Source organism: Pelodiscus sinensis, unplaced genomic scaffold (genome assembly GCF_049634645.1).
Source record: "Pelodiscus sinensis isolate JC-2024 unplaced genomic scaffold, ASM4963464v1 ctg89, whole genome shotgun sequence".
Taxonomy (NCBI): Eukaryota; Metazoa; Chordata; order Testudines; family Trionychidae; genus Pelodiscus; species Pelodiscus sinensis.
Window position 1 is genome coordinate 63,228 of NW_027465862.1, and position 19,804 is coordinate 83,031.

At 51.8% G+C, this 19,804-nt stretch overlaps 1 protein-coding gene across 1 annotated transcript in view; it reads right to left on the bottom strand.

The window, feature by feature from the left end:
* Positions 1 to 19,804, bottom strand: part of LOC102459190 (intraflagellar transport protein 172 homolog) — a 112,651-nt gene that overhangs the window by 54,255 nt on the left and 38,592 nt on the right. Inside the window, 7 exon segments of the mRNA XM_075915731.1 lie at positions 8,836 to 8,921; positions 12,256 to 12,359; positions 13,278 to 13,331; positions 17,013 to 17,174; positions 17,983 to 18,078; positions 19,342 to 19,465; positions 19,546 to 19,760. Of these exon segments, the coding sequence (XP_075771846.1) occupies positions 8,836 to 8,921; positions 12,256 to 12,359; positions 13,278 to 13,331; positions 17,013 to 17,174; positions 17,983 to 18,078; positions 19,342 to 19,465; positions 19,546 to 19,760 (841 nt within the window).

Sequence of the window (19,804 nt, forward strand, 5' to 3'; positions counted from 1 at the left end):
ACCGCTTCTCCCTTATCCACAAGGCTCGTTATCCTATCAAAGAAAGCTATCAGATTAGTTTGGCATGACTTGTTCTTCACAAACCCATGCTGGCTATTCCCTATCACTTTATTACCTTCCAAGTGTTTGCATATGATTTCCTTAATTACCTGCTCCATTATCTTCCCTGGGACAGACGTTAAACTGACCGGTCTGTAGTTTCCTGGGTTGTTCTTATTCCCCTTTTTATAGATGGGCACAATATTTGCCCTTTTCCAGTCTTCTGGAATCTCCCCTGTCTGCCATGATTTTTCAAAGATCATAGCTAAAGGCTCAGATACCTCCTCTATCAGCTCCTTGAGTATCCTGGGATGCATTTCATCAGGACCTGGTGACTTGCTGACATCTAACTTTCCTAAGTGATTTTTAACTTGTTCTTTGTGTATCCTATCTTCTAAACTTACCCTCTCTCTGCTTGTATTCACTACGTTAGGCACACCTCCAGACTTCTCGGTGAAGACCGAAACAAAGAAGTCATTGAGCATCTCTGCCATTTCCAAGTTTCCTGTTACTGCTTCTCCCTCCTCACTAAGCAGTGGGCCTACCCTGTCCTTGGTCTTCCTCTTGCTTCTAATGTATTTATAAAAGGTCTTCTTGTTTTACTTTATGCCTGTAGCTATAAAAGACCCTCAACCCCTTTGTTCGATGGAGGTGTTCCGTGTATTGAGGGCACGTGGTTTTTTTGCCCAGCTGAAGGATTGATCACCCTGAGGCTGCCTTCCCCACCCTTCGAGTCAAAGATAGGGGTGCGCGAGTCCTGAGCTTGCTCCGAGTTTTTGTGTGTCTTCATGTTGTTATCATTGCTGGATTTGTAAGTATTACTTAAAGGTATCAATTGTTAGCTTAGTCAGTAGTTAAGTTGTATTAATCATATCTTGTAATCTTGTGAGGTATAAGCAAGTTGCATTGTATAGTTAGTGTAATTTTGTGTTGTGTGATAGTGTTATGTTTTAGTCTAGGTACAATTGTTAGAAGAAAAATCCAGGAGTTGTTAACCTGTAACAGCAAAAATCAATGACTAACTCCGCCTGCTGTCCTAAAGTAACATTGGAAGGATGAGCTGTAGGTAGCCTTTTTTATTGTTATTATTTTAGCTTTGTTTTTTGTATTTTTCGTTTGTATGCTGCGCTGCGTTAAGCGAATTAGGAATAGTGATTTAATATAAGTAAATTGTAATCTAGGAATTGTAATCAGTTAGGTATAGTCGTGTTCAAGTTTTCTACCCTGTAAAAGCATTGGGCAATTGTTAGTTAAAAAGACCATTTTCTAATTGTTAGTTTTGATAAAAGAATCATTCCACTTAATAAAGATCATTTGTTTTACACCATCATCCAGTAGTTTTCACTAGGTAACCGGCTTTAACCCTTGAGGCTTCCACCACATCACCGAACCAAGGTGTAACAGTAGGGATAACATTAATGTATTAAAAATGATTCCCCCAAGTGAAAGTGATTCCCCATAATTTGTTCCCCACAACTTAAAGTGTTTAGATTTATTATTATTATTATTACTTGTTAAGATTGTTAAATGTTTAGATTTATAATTATTGCCCCTCTAGAATATAATGTTAGGAATATAATATTAGGATTATGTAGCCAGAAACAGCTCCCCTCTCTGTGTCCCAGGGAGCCAAGCCCTGTAATTGATTAAGGGCATTGTTACATAATTGACGCCCATTCTCTTCAAAGCAACTGTAACTAACTCAGCACTCAGACAGAGACTGTTTCAAGAAATGCCACCCAGAAACTTGTGACTTTTTTGTAACTACAACTCTTGAATATGTAAAGTTGTTATTATACAAAATACTGTCTGGGAAACATTAATTAGGGAATGTACGTAAGAGAGAGAGTGCTTGGACGATGAATGAATGGTTCTGAGAGGTGCCAGCCTGAGAATGCAGCAACAAAGGGCTGAAGAAGGCGTCAGGTGCCAGTGCAACCAAAAGGTGTTAAGTGGAGAAAACCAAGTACTGGAGATCCACCCGATGAGATCACTGACGAGCACCTGGCAGCCACCCTGGACATCAGCATGATGCAGCAATTCCCATAGACTGGCATAGGAAGAAATTCCTATAAGAACTGGACTAAAAAACTATGGAATCAGAGTCCAAGGTTCTGCTGCCAGCCCACCAGGAGCTTCAGATGCGCATCTGATCAGGACTTCGCTCCCCACTCCCATCACTTGTGTACAGACTACCTGGCCAGTATTCTGTCACAAGCAACTTCCAGGCTGGTAACTATAACAAATACTAAGTAGTTAAACAACGTTGTTTGCTTCTATCTTTTCTTTATTATTATCTTTACAACAAATGTGGCTTTTTGCCTTATCCCCCTCATGAGATCCTGCTTGCTTTTATTGGTGTAACAACCAGGCGCAGAGGGTATGGAAATATCAAAGGGAAAAGCAGGAAGGCAGAGCTTGTGCAGAGATTTCATTCCCTGATACAGCTCCTGTACAGCCCTTGCAAGCTTTGCTCTGGGCTCCCGAGTGGGGATGGACACCTAAGTGGGGGGACTGAGCAGCCAGTGGGCACAGCTCATGACCACTGAGCCCAGTCACAGGGTGTCTCCCTGCCTTGGTTTTTGCCCCAGGACCTGGCCCCAATACACCCTCTATGGGGTGTGGGCCCCCAAACAGCTGATTTCCAAGAGAAGGACACAGAGGAAAAAAGGCTCAGGCCCAGACACGCTGGTACGCGACAGATGAACTGTAAAACTGGCGGGGGGGGGGGGGGGCACATGGTGAGAGGTGTACAGGCAGTCCCCAGGTTATGTCAATCTGACTTACGTCGGATCCCTAGTTACGAACGGGAGGGGGGGGGGCGCAGCTAGTGCGGGGTGCCTCCCCCACTGTCGCCGCCTACGGCGGCGCGTGGGGCACTTCCCCCCAGCAGACCAGGGAGACGCGGAGCTAGTGCCCCCCCCCAGTAGACCAGGGAGACGCGGAGCTAGCGCCCCCCCCCCCCCAGTAGACCAGGGAGACGCGGAGCGGCTTTTCTCACCGCCAAGACGCGCCGCGGTCCCGCCACCCGCGTCCTATGCAGCGAGAAAAGCCTGGTCTGCTGGGGGGGGGGGGCGCACTAGCTGTGCCCCCCCCCCCAGTAGACCAGGGAGACGCGGAGCTAGCGCCCCCCCCCCAGTAGACCAGGGAGATGTGGAGCTAGCGCCCCCCCCCCAGTAGACCAGGGAGACGCGGAGCGGCTTTTCTCACCGCCAAGACGCGCCGCGGTCCCGCCACCCGCGTCCTATGCAGCGAGAAAAGCCTGGTCTGCTGGGGGGGGGGGGGGCGCACTAGCTGTGCCCCCCCCCCAGTAGACCAGGGAGACACGGAGCTAGCGCCCCCCCCCCCAGCAGACCAGGGAGACGCGGAGCGGCTTTTCTCAGCAGACACCTCAGCTTGAGAAAAAAGGCCTGAGGGAAGTGAGGTGTGGGAGAATAAAACTGAGCTCTGGAGAAATGTTTGGCTAGAGTTTCCCCTACAATATGTACCAGTTCCGACTTACATACAAATTCAACTTAAGAACAAACCTACAGTCCCTATCTTGTACGTAACCCGGGGACTGCCTGTAATAGGGAATTCAGATCCCTGTGAGCTTTTGGAGTGTCATTTTGGGAAATGAAGCAAATGGTTTAAGGAAAAAGTGAGTGAGAGTTAACTCTGCAGAGTCTGGGGGGGCTGAGCAGTTGAGCTGTTGTGAAAATGCCATAGAGGGGCAATGTTATAGGAAGAGACTTCTTGGTTTCTCTGCAGCTACTCTGATGGAAAATGGGCCCTTTTCTGAAGAAATGGCTGTGAATAGTCTAGGCAAAGAGACGATGTGGTGTGTGTGCGTGTGCGCACGGGTGTGCGGTGTGTGTTTTTTCCTCGACAACTTTGTTCCCTGTTTTTTTTTTTTTGCTCAATCAATTTTTTCCTGCCGTGTTCGGTATTTTTTGTCAAACTATCTAGCAACCCTACTCTAGCCCTGATGTTGCTGCCTCTCTCCTGAGTAGGAGGCCTGCCCACTAGGACTATGAACTTTCAGCTGCACATGTTGCCTGCAGACTGGTGGTGGGCCACCCGGAAGGGCTGAGCCAAAGGGGTTATATGCTTGATCTGATGTTTTGGACTAAGGGTGATAGAGTTCTTGTACAAGGGATGTGGCTGCACTCCCTTTGTCATGGCCTGATCACTATCTGCTGACAGAGCTGGAGGGACCAATTAAGATGATCCACCCTCAGAGGCTGATGGATCCGGAGGGCTCCCTGAGGGATTGTTCAGCCGTTATGGTAAATGGTCCTGTCGATGCCCTAGTCGATATATGTCAAGTATCAGAGGGGTAGCCGTGTTAGTCTGTTTTTTTAAAATGGAGTTGTTAAAGGTCCAGTTTCTAAATAAATAGGGGATGGCAGGGGGAGAAGGAAAAAAAAGAAAAAACGGGGAAAGAAATAGTCAATTAGTGTCCATGATACATGAAGCTGATAGAGAAGGTGCTAATTGTTCTTAAGTACCCATTAGGGTTTTTTTAACAGTGCCACAGGACTCCTCGTCGCTTTAGTCGATATATGGAACACCAACATAGCCCAGGCAGCTGATGTGATTGCTCCTAAGCACCCTCTTTGTGCTAGTCTAGCCAAGTTTGCTCCCTGGTTTTCTGGGGAGCTGATGGTGGCAAAACGGTCTGTGCGCCAGCTAGAATGCCGCTGGAGGAGAACTAGAGCTGAATCCAATCCACTGCAGGTTTGAGCTGAATCGTGAGCTTACTCTGAGGCGGTGCTGACAGCCAAGAAAAGCTACTTTTCCACCAGTATCGCATCCGCACAATGCCGTCCAGCAGAACCGTTTCGAGTGGTGCGGGGCCTGTTACAGTCTGGCACTCATGACAAAGTGGAGGAGCTCTGGGATCCCTGCTGTGATCTGTTTGCGAAGCACTTTGTAAATAAGATGGCTTGCATCCGGTCTGATTTGGACTCTGGCTGCTATGTAAGTTGGGCACAGAATGTGTTGAACGGACCACCCAGTCATTTCTCTTAGGAACAGTCTCAGCTACTGCAGACTGAGGGTGTGGTGCTTGGAGGAGTGCGACTGACCATGTGCTCACTTGACCCCTGTCCTTCATGGCTTATTAAATCTAGCTGGAAGGGATCACTGTCTGAGTCCAGGGGATTATTAATGTGTTTTAGCTCTGGTATGGTTCCTGCCACCTTGGAAGAGGCAGTGATAAAACTCCAGAAGCCTTCCCTGAACCCACACGATTTGAATAACTATCACCCAGTTGCTAATATTCCCTTCTTGGGCAAGGTACTCAAGTGGCGGTGGTGTTGCAACTCCAAGCTTTTTTGGAAGAAACAGATTATTTAGATCCATTTCAGTCTGGCTTTAGGCCGGGTTTTGGAACTGAAACTGCCTTGGTCACCCTGGTAGACGGGGGGGGAGGGAGGGGTGCATCCCTGTTGATTCTCTTGGACCTCTCAGCAGCTTTTGAAACCATAGACCATGGTATCCTTCTGGAGCGCCTGGCGGAGTTGGGTATTGGAGGGACTGTTCTGCAGTGGTTCCGGTCTTACCTATTGGGACGCTTTCAGAAGGTGGAGCTAGAGGGCCGCTATTCGATCCCGTGGCGATTGTGCTATGGGGTCCCGCAAGGTTTCATCTTGTCCCCTATGCTGTTTAATATCTACATGAAGCCAATGGGAGAGGTCATAAGGAGTTTTGGAGGACGGTGCCTTCAATATGCAGATGACACCCAGCTCTATTTCCCTGTGACATCAGAACCAGGTGTGGTGGTGACTGATCTAAACTGGTGTCTGGAGGCAGTGATGGTTTGGATGAAATCAAACAAGCTGAAGTTGAATTCAGATAAGACTGAGGTCCTGTGGATCAGGAGGCCATCTGTTTGGGAATGTGCCATGGCACCTGTTCTCGACAGGGTTACTCTCCCCCTGAAAGAACAGATATGCAGCTTGGGAGTCCTCCTGGACCCTTTTTTAACATTTGAAAACCAGATTCCTTCAGTGGCCAGGAGTGCCTTTGGGCAACTTTGTCTGATCCACCAGCTGCGACTCTTCCTGAACAAGCATGACTTGGCCACAGTGACCCACGCTCTTGTTACATCCCGACTGGATTACTGTAATGCACTTTATGTGGGGCTGCCTCTAAAGAGCCTTCGGAAACTTCAGCTGGTCCAGAAAGCGGCTGATCAAGTTTTGACTAATACCTTGTTATACGGAGCACATTATGCCAGTGCTCCGGCAGCTGCACTGGCTTCCGGTATGTTTCCGGGCACAATTTGAGGTTTTGGTTAGGACCTTTAAAGCCCTAAACGGGCTGGGTCCGGGGTATCTGAAGGACCGTCTTCTCCCATATGAACCTGCCCGGGACTAAGGTCAGCTAGAGAGGCTCTGCTCAGTGTTCCCCCACTTGCAGAGATAAGATTAACATCACCGTGGAACAGGGCCTTCTCAGCCTTTGCTCCCAGGCTGTGGAATTCTCTTCCTCGGGATATTCACATGGCGCCAACACTAGCATTGTTTCGGCGTCAGGCTAAAGCCACCCTTTTTACTCGTGCTTTTATTGGTGTTTGAGTCTGTATGTGTGTGTTCCTCTTCTCGATATTTTTAGAGGGTTTTATGTCCCTCTGGGGTCTCATATTTTAAATTTTTATATATATTTGTATTATGTTTAAAAATTTTTGTAAACTGCCTCGAATATTTTAAATAGGGGAGCGGGATAAAAATATTTAAATAAAATAAACAAAAAAACTTGGGGTGCATTTTGCCTGTGACATATGCAATGTATATTGCAGCAGGAGTAAATGAAACAAATCTGTTGCTTAACAATTTTTTTGCTTGCATCTGACGAAGTGGGTCTTTGCCCACAAAAGCTTATGCTCCAATACATCTTTTAGTCTATAAGGTGCCACAGGACTCCTTGTGGCTTAATTATTTTAACTATATTTACAGGAACCAACATTGCAGAAGGGGCATCAGATGGGAATTCCCCCCCCCCCCCGTATGGATTCCCCTGAATTCTACAGACATGGTACCCCCCTTTTTATTGGGAATGTCATGCCACTCCCTTTTGGAATAAAGGGAAATGGGATTTTAATTAAACCTCTTCCTCTCCCTACCCCTCTACCTCAGGCCAAATTGTTAGTTATCTATCTCCCTGGTGGTCCACCCTCACTCAAAGGCCTGTGGTCCTTAATACATCCCAGTTTGCCACTTTATGGTATCTTAAAACCACCTTTGCTAATTGTTTCCCGTTCACCACAGCAGGGGAAAGATGCTGCTGAGGGCCATGAAGAATTCGGTGGACAGAAGTACCCGGAGGTGGTGAGATCTTGCCAACTCTGCTCATCCTCCACTGGGATCCAATGCCTGGCGCATGCTCTGGGCATACATACTGAATACGGGGACGGCTGCAGGGACCAGCCCTTAGCACCACTGATCATCTGTCAGACTGGCATTTTAACACTGGGACACCTCACCGAATCCCTATTGCTACCCCGTAACTAGCACCAAGGCTATTCCTCGGGGGTGTCAGGGGCACGACTCACCTCGTGGCCTCTCCTATCAGTTGTACTGGGAACTAGCTCATCAGCAGGTCTCCTCCCGCTGGCTGGTGTCTCCCCCATTACTCCGCTCTGCCCACAGATGGACTCTGAACTTGCGTCACTCCCGGACTGCGGTGTCCTCTTCAGGGCACTGTCCTCCAGTAATGGGGGAGGGAGGCCCAGGCAGTGCATCGCTCCTGCCTTCCCCTGGCCGGCCGGCCCATGCTTCCTTGGGGACCATGGCTGGGTACGTTAGTACCCTTGTGGTCCACGTTTACAAATTCCTGTGGGTGGCCCTGCCAGCGCTCCTGCTGCACAGTGGTCTGGCCAGAAGGTACACTTGGGTGGGCCCTGACCTCAGCTGGGTGGGCAATGATGAGAGGTGGTGGGGAGCAGGAGAGATTGGGCCATCTCCCACCAAGAAGCCTGGGAGAGCTGGGATGGGATAGGAGGGAGTCCTTGGAGCGGGGTTGGGGCGCTTGCCCTTCTGTGCCCACCCAGTGCTTCTGCCGTGGAGCAGGGTCTGGCAGCAGAGGCTCGGCCCGTGCCACATGCTCAGCGCTCTGGCTGGGGAGCAGGACTGGGGACTTCTAAGCCCCTTGCACCAAGGGCACTCTCCAGCAAGCACATCGGGTGGGAGGAGCAGGACGAGTCCCTGACTGGGCTCCATGGCTGGAGCACCGGGAGGGAAGAACAGGGCAGGCAGTACCAATCTGGATTGCACCCCAAAATATCACCAGCACTGCACAAAAGGGTCCCAAACATGACCTGGGGCCTGCAACGAATGCCTCACAGGAAGAGAATGGAGAAACAAACGGAGCTTTCGACTCACTGCACACATTGCAAACCATTCCTGCCCTACTCTGCCGTTTTCTGCACTCCGGTCAACCTGAAGATCCAGAACTCAAGCCCTGCAATCCCGGATGAGGGGGCCCGGTGGAAAATGCACCATGACATCACATGCCTAAGGCACTGGGGCAGAGCACACTGATACGTCCCAATCCTGGGAGCGTCACCCAGCAGCATTAATACCCCTCTCATCAGCGCGAGGAGCGTGCTCTGACGGCAGCTGTAGCAATACCATTACAATGACCGGCAGGCGCACCCACAGACAGGAGACGTGGCCCTGCCTCAGAGACCACCGTCCACAGCAGATGTGGAGCGCTCACGCAAGCAGCAGGCCACGTGACTAATGACTTGCCTCCTGGAAAAAAAGTGAATGCAGACAGTGGCAGGGAAGAAAGGGGAGGGGCTCCATTCACCTGCTGCGATAGTCTTGATGTCGATGAGATATGCTAGTCTCTTGTTCTCCTCCATCCCTCGTTGCCTTCTCTCATTGATGCGAACGCTGCAACGGAGGGTGAAGAATGACTAGCAATGCTGCGCACTTGCCAAACCACTTGGAGCATCTCCCACCCTCTCCCCAGAATCATCCATAGTGATCCCCTCCATTCATGGAACCGCCACTCCCCAGCTCCACAACCATCCGCTCTACCCATCAGATCCCATGGGGGACTGTACACCTCCGAGTCCCTGCAGGTTCGTGGCTCTCTGGCAGAGAACTCTGGTCCCTGAAATTCTGCCTCGGACACCCTGCGCATCAGCCCCCAGGAAAAGCTTACACACCCGTGTCAACGTTCTTTAGGAGGAACCCCAGTGTGCCAGTCTGCCGAGGCGCCTCGCTCCTCCTCTAGGACAGGCCACACCACCTCACGGCCTCCAAGGCTGAGCTCAGGGCTCCAGAATTCCTGCTTCCCACTGGGGGCTCGGCACAGGGACTCCCAGTGAGAGACCTGCTTGCTCTTCAGCAAGCCGTGCTCCCCAGCCAATGTCTGCAATGACACCAGGCCAGCCCTTCCAAACTATAGGCACCTAGAGCACAGCACTGGGAGTCCCGAGGTTATTAGCATTCGGAGATAACGGTTAAAGCATCGTCCATTCTGCTCAAGCCAGAGCAGCCCACCAGCCAAGCCACGGTGGACTCCATCTCAGGCTAGGTCCCTCTCTGACTCCTCAGGGCAGGGCAGGGCAGGGCAGGGCAGCCAGCCTGCTTCAGAAGCCCACTCTTTATCCTCTGCCCTCCTTGCTGTGTGTCAGTGTTCTGGTCACTGGCACTTTCTACGGTGCCTTTGGAGCCTCCACGCAGCAGATCCCAGCCTCATTCACTGTGGCCCAGACAGCAGGGCAAGACCCTCACAGAAGCCTTCACCCTTTTCTCTCCCTGGAGCAAGAATGCAAAGTACAAGGGGAACCAGAGGCCCACACAGACATTGAACTCAGCACAAATTCCATTTCATCACATTGTATGTGCAGGGTTCTCTGTCCTTTAGCACAGGCTCGGCAACCCGCGAGGGCAGTGGCAGCAAGCGGCGTGGACCCTGGGGACACCACTAGACCCTTCTCGCCATTTCTTACTGCCCTTCGTTCCCTCTCTTTGATCCAGTCACAACCACGAGAGGACTTCATGGCAGCTCACTTGGCATTCGAGGCATTGCTGAGGTAACCTGTCGAAGGCTTTCTGGAAATCTGAGTACGCTCTAGCCTCTGGCTCCCCCTTGTCCACATGCTTGCTGACCCCTCAAAGAGCTCTCAGACCAGTGAGGCAGGACTGCCCTTTGACTTCCCCCAACAAATGATGCCCATCTCTGTATCTGACAATTTTGTTCTTTACTCTTGTTTCGACCAGTTTGCCCCGTACTGAAGTCAGGCTCACTGGCCTGTAATTGCCAGAATCCCCTCTGGAGCCCTCGTCAAAAATTGGCATCACATTAGTCATTCTCCAGTCATTTGGTACAGAAGCTGATTTAAAGGATGGGTGACAAACATAAGAACGGCCGTACTGGGTCAGACCAAAGGTCCATCTAGCCCAGTATCCTGTCTGCCGACAGTGGCCAGCACCAGGTGCCCCAGAGAGGGTGGACCAAAGACAATGATCAAGCGATTTGTCTCCTGCCATCCCTCTCCAGCCTCTGACAAACAGAGGCCAAGGACACCATTTTATCCCCTGGCTAATAGCCTTTTATGGACCTAACCTCAGGAAATTATCTAGCTTCTCTTTAAACTCTATTATAGTCCTAGCCTTCACAACCTCCTCTGGCAAGGCGTTCCACAGGTTGACTACACGCTGTGTGAAGAAGAACTTTCTTTTATTAGTTTTAAACCTGCTACCCATTAATTTCATTTGGTGTCCTCTAGTTCTTCTATTTAGGGAACTAATAAATAACTTTTCTTTATCGGCCCTCTCCACACCACTCATGATTTTATATACCTCTATCATATCCCCCCTCAGTCTCCTCTTTTCTAAACTGAAAAGTCCCAGTTGCTTTAACCTCTCCTCATATGGGACCCATTTGATAGAGGTCTATAAAATCATGAGTGGTGTGGAGACGGTGAATAAAGAAAAGTTATTTACTTGTTCCCATAATATAAGAACTAGAGGACACAAAATGAAATTAACGGTTAGCAGGGTTAAAACTAATAAAAGAAAGTTCTTCTTCACACAGCGCACAGTCAACCTGTGGAACTCCTTGCCAGAGGAGGCTGTGAAGGCTAGAACTATAACAGAGTTTAAAAGAGCTAGATACATTCATGGAGGTTAGGTCCATAACAGGATATTAGCCAGGAGGTAAGGAATGGTGCCCCTGGCCTCTGTTTGTCAAAAGCTGGAGAAGGATGGCAGGAGACAAATCGCTTGATCATTGTCTTCAGTCCACCCCCTCTGGGGCACCTCGTGCTGGCCACAGTCGGCAGACAGGCTACTGGGCTAGATGGACCTTTGGTCTGACCCAGTACGGCCGTTCTTATATACCCTACACTGATGGAAGGGAGTTTTAGCTAGGTGTGGAAATATCACCTCCCCAAACAATGGTTGACAAGTCGACAGAAGCATTTTTCTTTGGACACAGGCACCTGCACTGCACATACCCGGGGGCTTAAGTCAGCACTAGGTCAGTCAGAGGTGTAAGATTTCTCACAGCTGACCAATGCAGCCATCTCAACCTAACTTCTAAGTGCAGGCTGAGTCTTGCACATCAGTCAGCAACAACATGGGTCTCACACTCAGGGCCAGGCCCCAGGCAACGGGGAGGAATCGGGACGCGACGGCCCCTGGCCAGTCCCAGAGCCAGGCAACGGGGAGGAATCGGGACGCGACGGCCCCTGGCCAGTCCCAGAGCCAGGCAACGGGGAGGAATCGGGACGCGACGGCCCCTGGCCAGTCCCAGAGCCAGGCAACGGGGAGGAATCGGGACGCGACGGCCCCTGAAGAGTCCCAGAGCCAGGCAACGGGGAGGAATCGGGACGCGACGGCCCCTGGCCAGTCCCAGAGCCAGGCAACGGGGAGGAATCGGGACGCGACGGCCCCTGGCCAGTCCCAGAGCCAGGCAACGGGGAGGAATCGGGACGCGACGGCCCCTGGCCAGTCCCAGAGCCAGGCAACGGGGAGGAATCGGGACGCGACGGCCCCTGGCCAGTCCCAGAGCCAGGCAACGGGGAGGAATCGGGACGCGACGGCCCCTGGCCAGTCCCAGAGCCAGGCAACGGGGAGGAATCGGGACGCGACGGCCCCTGGCCAGTCCCAGAGCCAGGCAACGGGGAGGAATCGGGACGCGACGGCCCCTGAAGAGTCCCAGGCCGTTTCACAGTAGTGCCTGTGGTGGGGATCAAGAGGGGGTGCCATTTACCTGATGAGATGAGGGTTCATAAACTCTGTGCGGACAGATCCCAGAATTTCATTGTTTCCATATTCCACTAACGTCAGTTCTCCGGCATTGAAGATCATGCAGACCTGTAGGGAGGCAGGACTCCTCCAGCAAGCAGTGTGAAGGGAAGGGCTGAGTGGATGGGCAGAGGGACTCACTGGGTTTGTGGAAGGGATGCCCTGCACCCCAATCTGAATTCACCCCATTGGACGGGAAGGAGAGCTTAGTCTCTGGAGCTCATTCCATCCTTGATCTCACTGGTGTGGCTGCCACCAATCTGTGCCAACGGGCCGAGGGTTTGTGTCCTGTGGGAGCCAGGCTACCACTCCATTGGCTGTGCGTTGGTGAGCCCCCTTTCCGAGCCTCTCAGCCCTCCCAGGTGGAGGATCCCCCCAGATGGGTCCCATCAGGCCTGTGGCACTTGAGAGTAGCACACATTTGTGTTAGTCTCTTGGGGTACGTCTAGGCTACCAGACATAGTAAAATGAAGCAGCGATTTAAATAATCGCCGCTTCATTTAAATTTACATGGCTGCCGCGCTGAGCCGACACACAGCTGATCAGTTGTTTGTCGGCTCAGCGCGATAGTCTGGACGCGCGGGTGTCGGCATCAAAGGTATTTGTCGACCACCCAGGTAAACCTCATCCCAGGAGGCATGTAGTCTAGACGTACCCTAAGGTGCCACAGGACTACTTATTTTTCAAGTTACAGACGAACACAGCTCCCCTCTGAGACTTAGGTCTGTTCTCTGTATTTCTAACTTCTTCCCAGGCTCTTCCTCCTCTGCCTTGCCCCTCCGCACTCTCCTTCTCCACCCTTCGCTGGGGAAACCCTGCCCATGCAGCTCCCACATTAAAGGGTTGTTCTGCTCCCTGAAACGTGGGCAGGGCAGGGAGCAGGCCACAGGAGCTGGGTGGAGAGCATGAGACATGGCAGGACGTGGGCAGACAGACTTCGTGGTTGCAGCACATGCATAGGCAAGAGTTTCATCCAGTCCAACTCACGTTCTCATTGTCGAAGAAAAACTTCTCGTTCCCTCCGGATCCTTGCCAGGCCACCTGCAACGTAAGGCATGGTGTGAACGATCCCTTTGCTGAAGGATGCAGGTACCATGGGATCTGGGGGCAGCTAGCGATCAAAGCAGCAAAGGCATTTCAGCTTGCGTTTCCTCAGACTGCTACGCTTTGCCTGGCTCTAAGCTCACTGCTATCTGGCTCTCCTCCCACACTCTGCAGCAGCACAGACTGGCCTGGTGCCTTCCAGGCAAATCTCCTGAATCAGCACAGCGAGACCCTCTGCTAGCTCGCACTTTGCACAGCCAGTCCTCCTACTTTCCCAGGGTGTAAGACCTGCCACTCCCCAATCACTGAATCCCTACTGAGCTGGCCTCACATTCGAGCGCCTTGCCTTTGCTCCCTGGGCTCCAGCCTGCACCTTGGACCTAGGCTCCTTTCACCAATGACATTGCCTGCATCCATTCATCTTTTCTCGGGCATCTCCCCCAGGCTCGGACACTCTCCCCAAGTTCCCTCCTGGCCTCAGTAAAGCTCCTCCGTAGGACTCGGGGGGCTGAAGTCCAGGAGACCGAAGGGGAAGGCGGAGAACCTCTGCTGCCCCAATAACCTGTGCTGTCTTGCCACTTCGCTGTGCGTCATGCTGGCTCCCGTCCGTGCCAGAAGGTGCCTGTCACCAGGCTCTCTGGCCATTTCCACACTACACGTCAGAGCTGTAATTCCCAACTCAGGCAGACGCATTCCTGAGCTAGCTGGGCGGCCACCCGAGCCCCTGTGGGCGTACCGCTGCCGTTAGCCTGCAGGGTGACACGAGCAGTGCAGAGATACCCTGGGAGGTGCCCGGCTCACCTTTGGCAATTACAAAAATTAACAGGATAGCTGTAGTAATGCCAAAGGCCAAGCAAAGCTCCCTGTTTTCACCCAACCAGCTGAGAAAGCAGCTGCAGGTGGCTCTACCTTCCTCAAGCAGGGGCTTTCAGTTATAGCTTCAAGGGGCACAGGCAAGATACATGGGGGAATAACTGACCATGCCAAGCTCGGATTCCTTGCTGGAACAAGTGGGGGGGGAGGGGGGGACACGAGAGAAAGATGGTGCAAGGGGCTGAGCAGAGGAGAGATAACCTGGGAGATTAGGGATGTCAATGTGTAGTCGACTGCATGATTAACCAACGAGCCTGGGCTTATCTTGTCGACTACACACCCTGCCCCCTCTTTGCTGCCTCTGTATCAGCAAGCAAGCTGGGGGAGAGAGTGGGAGCTGGTGCCGGTGAGGAGCTGGCTTTAAGCAGGCTCCCCATGAGCACTGGATCCACCTGTCCTCACAGCACCAGCTCCGCAGTGCCACCTACCCCTCCCCCCAGCACTGCTGCCTCTATGAGAGGGGAGTGGGGGGGAGGCTGCTACAAAACAGACTCTGTCTGTAGTGGCCCAGGCTTGCTGCAGACAGAGGCAGGTCTGCGACAGCAGCCCCTGTCCACGGGGAGCTCGGACTGCCCACAAATAGGGGCTGCTGTCACCCTGTGCTGCTGCTTCATCACAGGCAGCAGCACAGGAAAGCAGGCAGCCGGTCTGTGTGGGGAGCTGGTTTTTAAGCTGGCTCCCGCCTGGCACCCTGCGCAGCTGCCTCTAATACAGAGATAGCAGCAGGGGTGGCAGGTGGCTCCCCAGGAGTGGGGCTTGCCCCGGGGACTATCAAATAGTCATGTAACCACTAACATTCCCTGTGGTTACATGACTAGTCAATTACACGCTGTCTAACATCCCTGCTGGAGAGCGATCTCCAGTGATCAGGTAGCCATATACACAGGCTCACGTTGTCGAACACGTGCTATTATTCCCAGCCAGGTTAGCAGAGTAGCTGGGAACCATATATACAACATCCCCTCCCCTGAGGATGCTACTCAAGCTAAGAAACTGATGTCAGTAGGGCTGGGAGGGAAGAGGGGGGCGGCTCCATGTGACACCGCAGGCACGGGGACCTCGTAGGAGTTGGGGTTGGGTGGGTCCGGGGACCATGGGGGGTAGGAGACAAGAGGTTTAGACTTGGCTGCTGAGCACAAAACTCTAGAGTGGATAGCCCCTTGGGGCATTTCCCCAGGCCTCTGTAACGCACCGGCTTCTGATCTAATCCAAGACGTGGACTGAAGAGAGATGCCATAACTGTGAGCAAAGCATCTCTAGACCTTGCACTGCTGTGACACCCTTAGTCTGCCATCCCTGCCGGACTATGTCTCCTTCCAATTATCTACTATGGGCAAGGGGGCCTGCCAAGTCTGACCCCCACCAAGTGCAGACGAATCGCTGATCAGTGGGAACGGTGGCATTTGGAGAGCCTGCCCCTCCCGCCATGCACTCACACGAGCTGTGGGGCTCTCCCTGCCAGTCTGGCAGGGCCTGTACACGAAGAGACTGAACTAATGGCTGGAGCCCAGAGTAGTGTCAGGCCAGAGTCACAGCCGGAGTCAGTAACAGGAGTCCGGGCAAGGGAGCAGAACATGGCCTCAAGCGAGGTAACAAGAACAAGGAGCAGAAGCAGGCGAGAAGGCAAGTAGGGATGTGGGCAGCAGTGGGCTTAGACTATGGGTGTGGAAGGAACAAGACCAATCAGGACTCTGCTGAGTCAGTTGTGTGACCTCACCAGCGCGTGTGCCCAGATCAGACTAACATACAAACTGAGCACATTAACAGAGGGGTCATAAATCCTGCCCTTGGGGTCCGGCTTCTTACTAGATTGGAATCAAGGCCCCCAAAAAGGGAAAGGCCTGTAGGGCAAACTGGGCCTACACTGTCAGCTCAACTGGGAAAAATAAGACGTTACGATAACCTAGAACAAACATCAAGGGACAAGAGGAAAGGGAGACACATTACCCATCACTCCCTTTCTGGGTCCTTAAAAGAAAACAACGTATTGGGGAAAGCATGGAAAAAACAAAGAGTGACTTGCAAGAACGGACAGAGGCTACTGGAGTGAGTTTCACCATCATGGCTGTCACATCCACCATTTCCTGGGACCCCAGGCCTTCTTCCTCCCGATCCTGTGAGGTGTCCTGACCAGAACAAGCCAGAGAGGGGCACCAAGATGACCTCACCCCCAACTGGATCCCAGACAGCACCTGGGATGACCATTATTGCCATCATTCTTACCAGCTAAGACAGTATTTCCCAATTTTATTTGGCCACAGAACCCTTTAAAAAAAAAAAAAAAGACCGCCAGGGGAAACTGGTCAACCAAAAAAAAGACCGTGGTGGCTGGTGGCTCCTTGAAAATGGCAGTCCTGGGCAACCGCCTGGCTCGCCCGCCCCTAAAAACTGCCTCCAGCTACAGGACAAGTGACCAAGGGATGCTGTTAACAAGAAAGCCTTATTTCATACCTTACATTTCAAATGCTTTAACTGTTTTTCCTCCTTTTCTGGATCTTCAGTAAAAGCCTAAAAGGATGTTTGATGGTGTGTTTGCCATGGTGCTAGGCAGACAGAGGTCTCTGTGGACCAAAGCCTACACCCTCTTTAACACTGTTTAATGTTGGATGGGACTGAGTTATATTCAAACTTCCAGCCCATTTATTCCATCTAACCTAATACAAGGCCCAGATCCCACTACCAATTTTCTGAGCTATCCAGTCCTCTCCATCTTCTTTGTTTTTAACCAACACACTATTGAGACGCCAGGAGCCTGCCTGGGAATCCAGACACCAGGTCAACCAGTCCTGCAGGGATTTCCAGTACCTCACTGAGTTTGTTGGAGTTCAGATCCCCCAGCAGCAGTGTGTCCGAGGTATGGGCCACAAGGTACCTCTCTTTCCCCAAAATCTTCACTTCGTCAATCTCATAGCCATAGTGGGATTTCAGCACCACTCGTGTTCCTGTGGAGAGGTTCTTCACAATGACCTGGAGAGAGCAGGGCAAGAGGTATGGAAGCGGGCTGGCCCCTCCCGAAAGAAGGAGCACGGCAGAAGGGCCCTTGCCCAAAGGAAGGTATATGCATTAAAGCTTGTCTGCCTGTCCTGGTAGTTCTATCCCCCAGCGTCTCACAAACACGGCACCCCTGCAGGAAAGGGAGTACCCCACTGCACGCCATCGGACCGGACCCATGGGGAGCTATGGCAAAAGGAGACTGAAAACATCTTCGATGACACTCAATGAGTCTGTGACAGACAGGAACTGATGCCAGCTCTGTCATCCCAGCGGCCCTGCACTCTTCACCCACACTGAATCTCGTTCCTAAAACATGCAAAATCATACACACTTCCCAGCACGCTGGGCGAGCAATAGGAGTTTACTCTCGCCTGCACTGACTATGGTGTACTGTATATTTTCCAAATGTTAAGGGCCAAAGTTTGGCTTAGGGTAAGAGGGCCAGGGGAGAGGCCGGATTCCATTTCCAGGCGGTTTAATGCCGGAGTCTTTTAGAAGGCACAGGGCTTTGGGAATTGTTTGGGTACTTCCCTGCACACCATCAAAATGCACTGGAACGGAATTTTTGGAATCAACCCAATGTTTTCGTGGGGCGGGATCTAAGCAGACACTTCACTGTGAGTGCGTAGGAGTCCTGCCACGGCAGCTGTGGGGAGTTACAGGAGGTGCCTGGGACACAGAGGGAGCCTTGGGCGAGATACAAGGTGGCAGACAATCCAGGCGTGCCAGGGGTCACAGCTCCACCCACAGAGCCCCTCTTCACAGAGGAGTCATTCCTTACCTGGCTCGGCCCCACGTAGGTCATTTCAAACTTATTCTTGTAAATGCGCCTGCGAAGGCAGCAGTCAAACTGCTCCACGCCTCCACAAAGGGTGCCCTGGGGAGCAAGCACAAGGTAGGTAGGTACTACAATCAAGTCCCTCTTCAGTCTCCTTTTCAATATGCTAAAGAGATGAAGCTCTTTCATTGTAAGACATTTGCTCCAACCCTTGAACAATGTTTGTGGCTATTTTGTGCACCCTCTCCAGTATTTCAACCTTCTTCTAACTGGAGGAGTATTCCAGCCCTGGTCTCAACTTCTCAGTTCCTGCTCCCCTGTTCATCTATCCATGGACCACATTAGCTCTTTTCACTAGTGCACTGCTCTGAGTGCTCATGTTGAACTGTCTGTCCACTCTGATCCCTAGGTCCCTTCCAGAGTTGCTACTTTCCAGGATACAGGGCCTGCTTCCTCTACTTTCCTAGATGCAGGGCCTTCCATCTGGCTGCATGAAAACCATAGATTGTGTGCATTGGCCCAGATTGGCTCCTATCGGGATGACTCTGGAGGACTGCCATGGCCTCATAGTTATTCCACTCCTCTTTGTGTCCTTTATCACTGAAGAGATGCAGAATAGCATCAGGCCTGGTACGATCTCTTGGGAATCCCACCAGAGAGACTGCCATTTAATGATGGATCCCCCTTTGACAACTACTTTCTGAAGTCTGTCAGCCAGTTCTTAATCAGAATGCCACGTGTTACTAGGCCACTGTCTTTCCACAGTCTCGGCAGAGTATATCAATCCAGCTACCCGTAACAACCAAACTTGTAACCTTGCCACAGAATGGAAGTCAGATTTCTCTGGCATGTTAAGGAAGAGCAAGGAACAGCCTTGTGGGCCCATCTGTTGCCCACAGACTTTCAGCCTGAGCTAATGTTGAGCAGAATCCCCAAAGCAGAGAAAGGGGGACTCTCTGGTACCTAGAATTCATGGGTTAATGCCAGCTTAGCTGCTCTCCCCCAAACCGGTGCTATGAGGAGCAGAGGGCAGACTGCATTCGGGAAAGCCAGGCCAACCCCCAATGTTATTTTCCCTGGAAGAAGGGATCTTGCTTCCGCTGATCATACCTTGTGCCATTTCCCAGCCTCATACCACTCTCATAACATACCAAGCTGCATTAACTTCTTTCCCATCCTAAATTCCAGGCCACCACTCCTCCTGGTGTTTCTAAACCCCACCCCTCTCCCACTCGGTTCTCTGCTTGACCCTCCCAGAGCCAAGTCTCCCTGATTAGCAGGACACGGGTCAGGGCCTGCCATGCAGCAGGCAGGCCCGTGACTCTGGAGGACGGTGCGAAGCGACCATTCGAGGGTACAAACCGCACAGAGGCGCGAGCCATCCCTCTTCCACGCTAAGGCTGTGATAGTATAAAGGTGTGCGATTTCTTTGGGTCTGGCTTCCTCCCAGGCACTCCTGCGGGGACTCCAGTTCAGCACCCTCAGTCTGCGGGAGAGATGAGAAAGCAGTGACCTTGAAGGAGGAGGAGGTTTCAAAAGAAAGGGCCCAGTCTTTAGGCACCGTACCTGTCGTAGCTGCCTATGACGACAGACTGGCCCCCGGGGCTAGTGGCTGCTGTGGTGAATTCCTTCTCCGTGGGGTCCCGGCTATAATCAAAGGTTTGAATGATGTGGCCTTCTTTTCCATAAGCTACAATCTTCTTGTCGCAGCCTGCAGCTATGATGCTGTTGGAAGCCCAGGTGAGTGCATAGGGAGGGCAGGGATGTGTCACCAATTTACCCTACAATAAAAAGCCACAAAGTCCTGAAAAGAGCAGCAGGACTG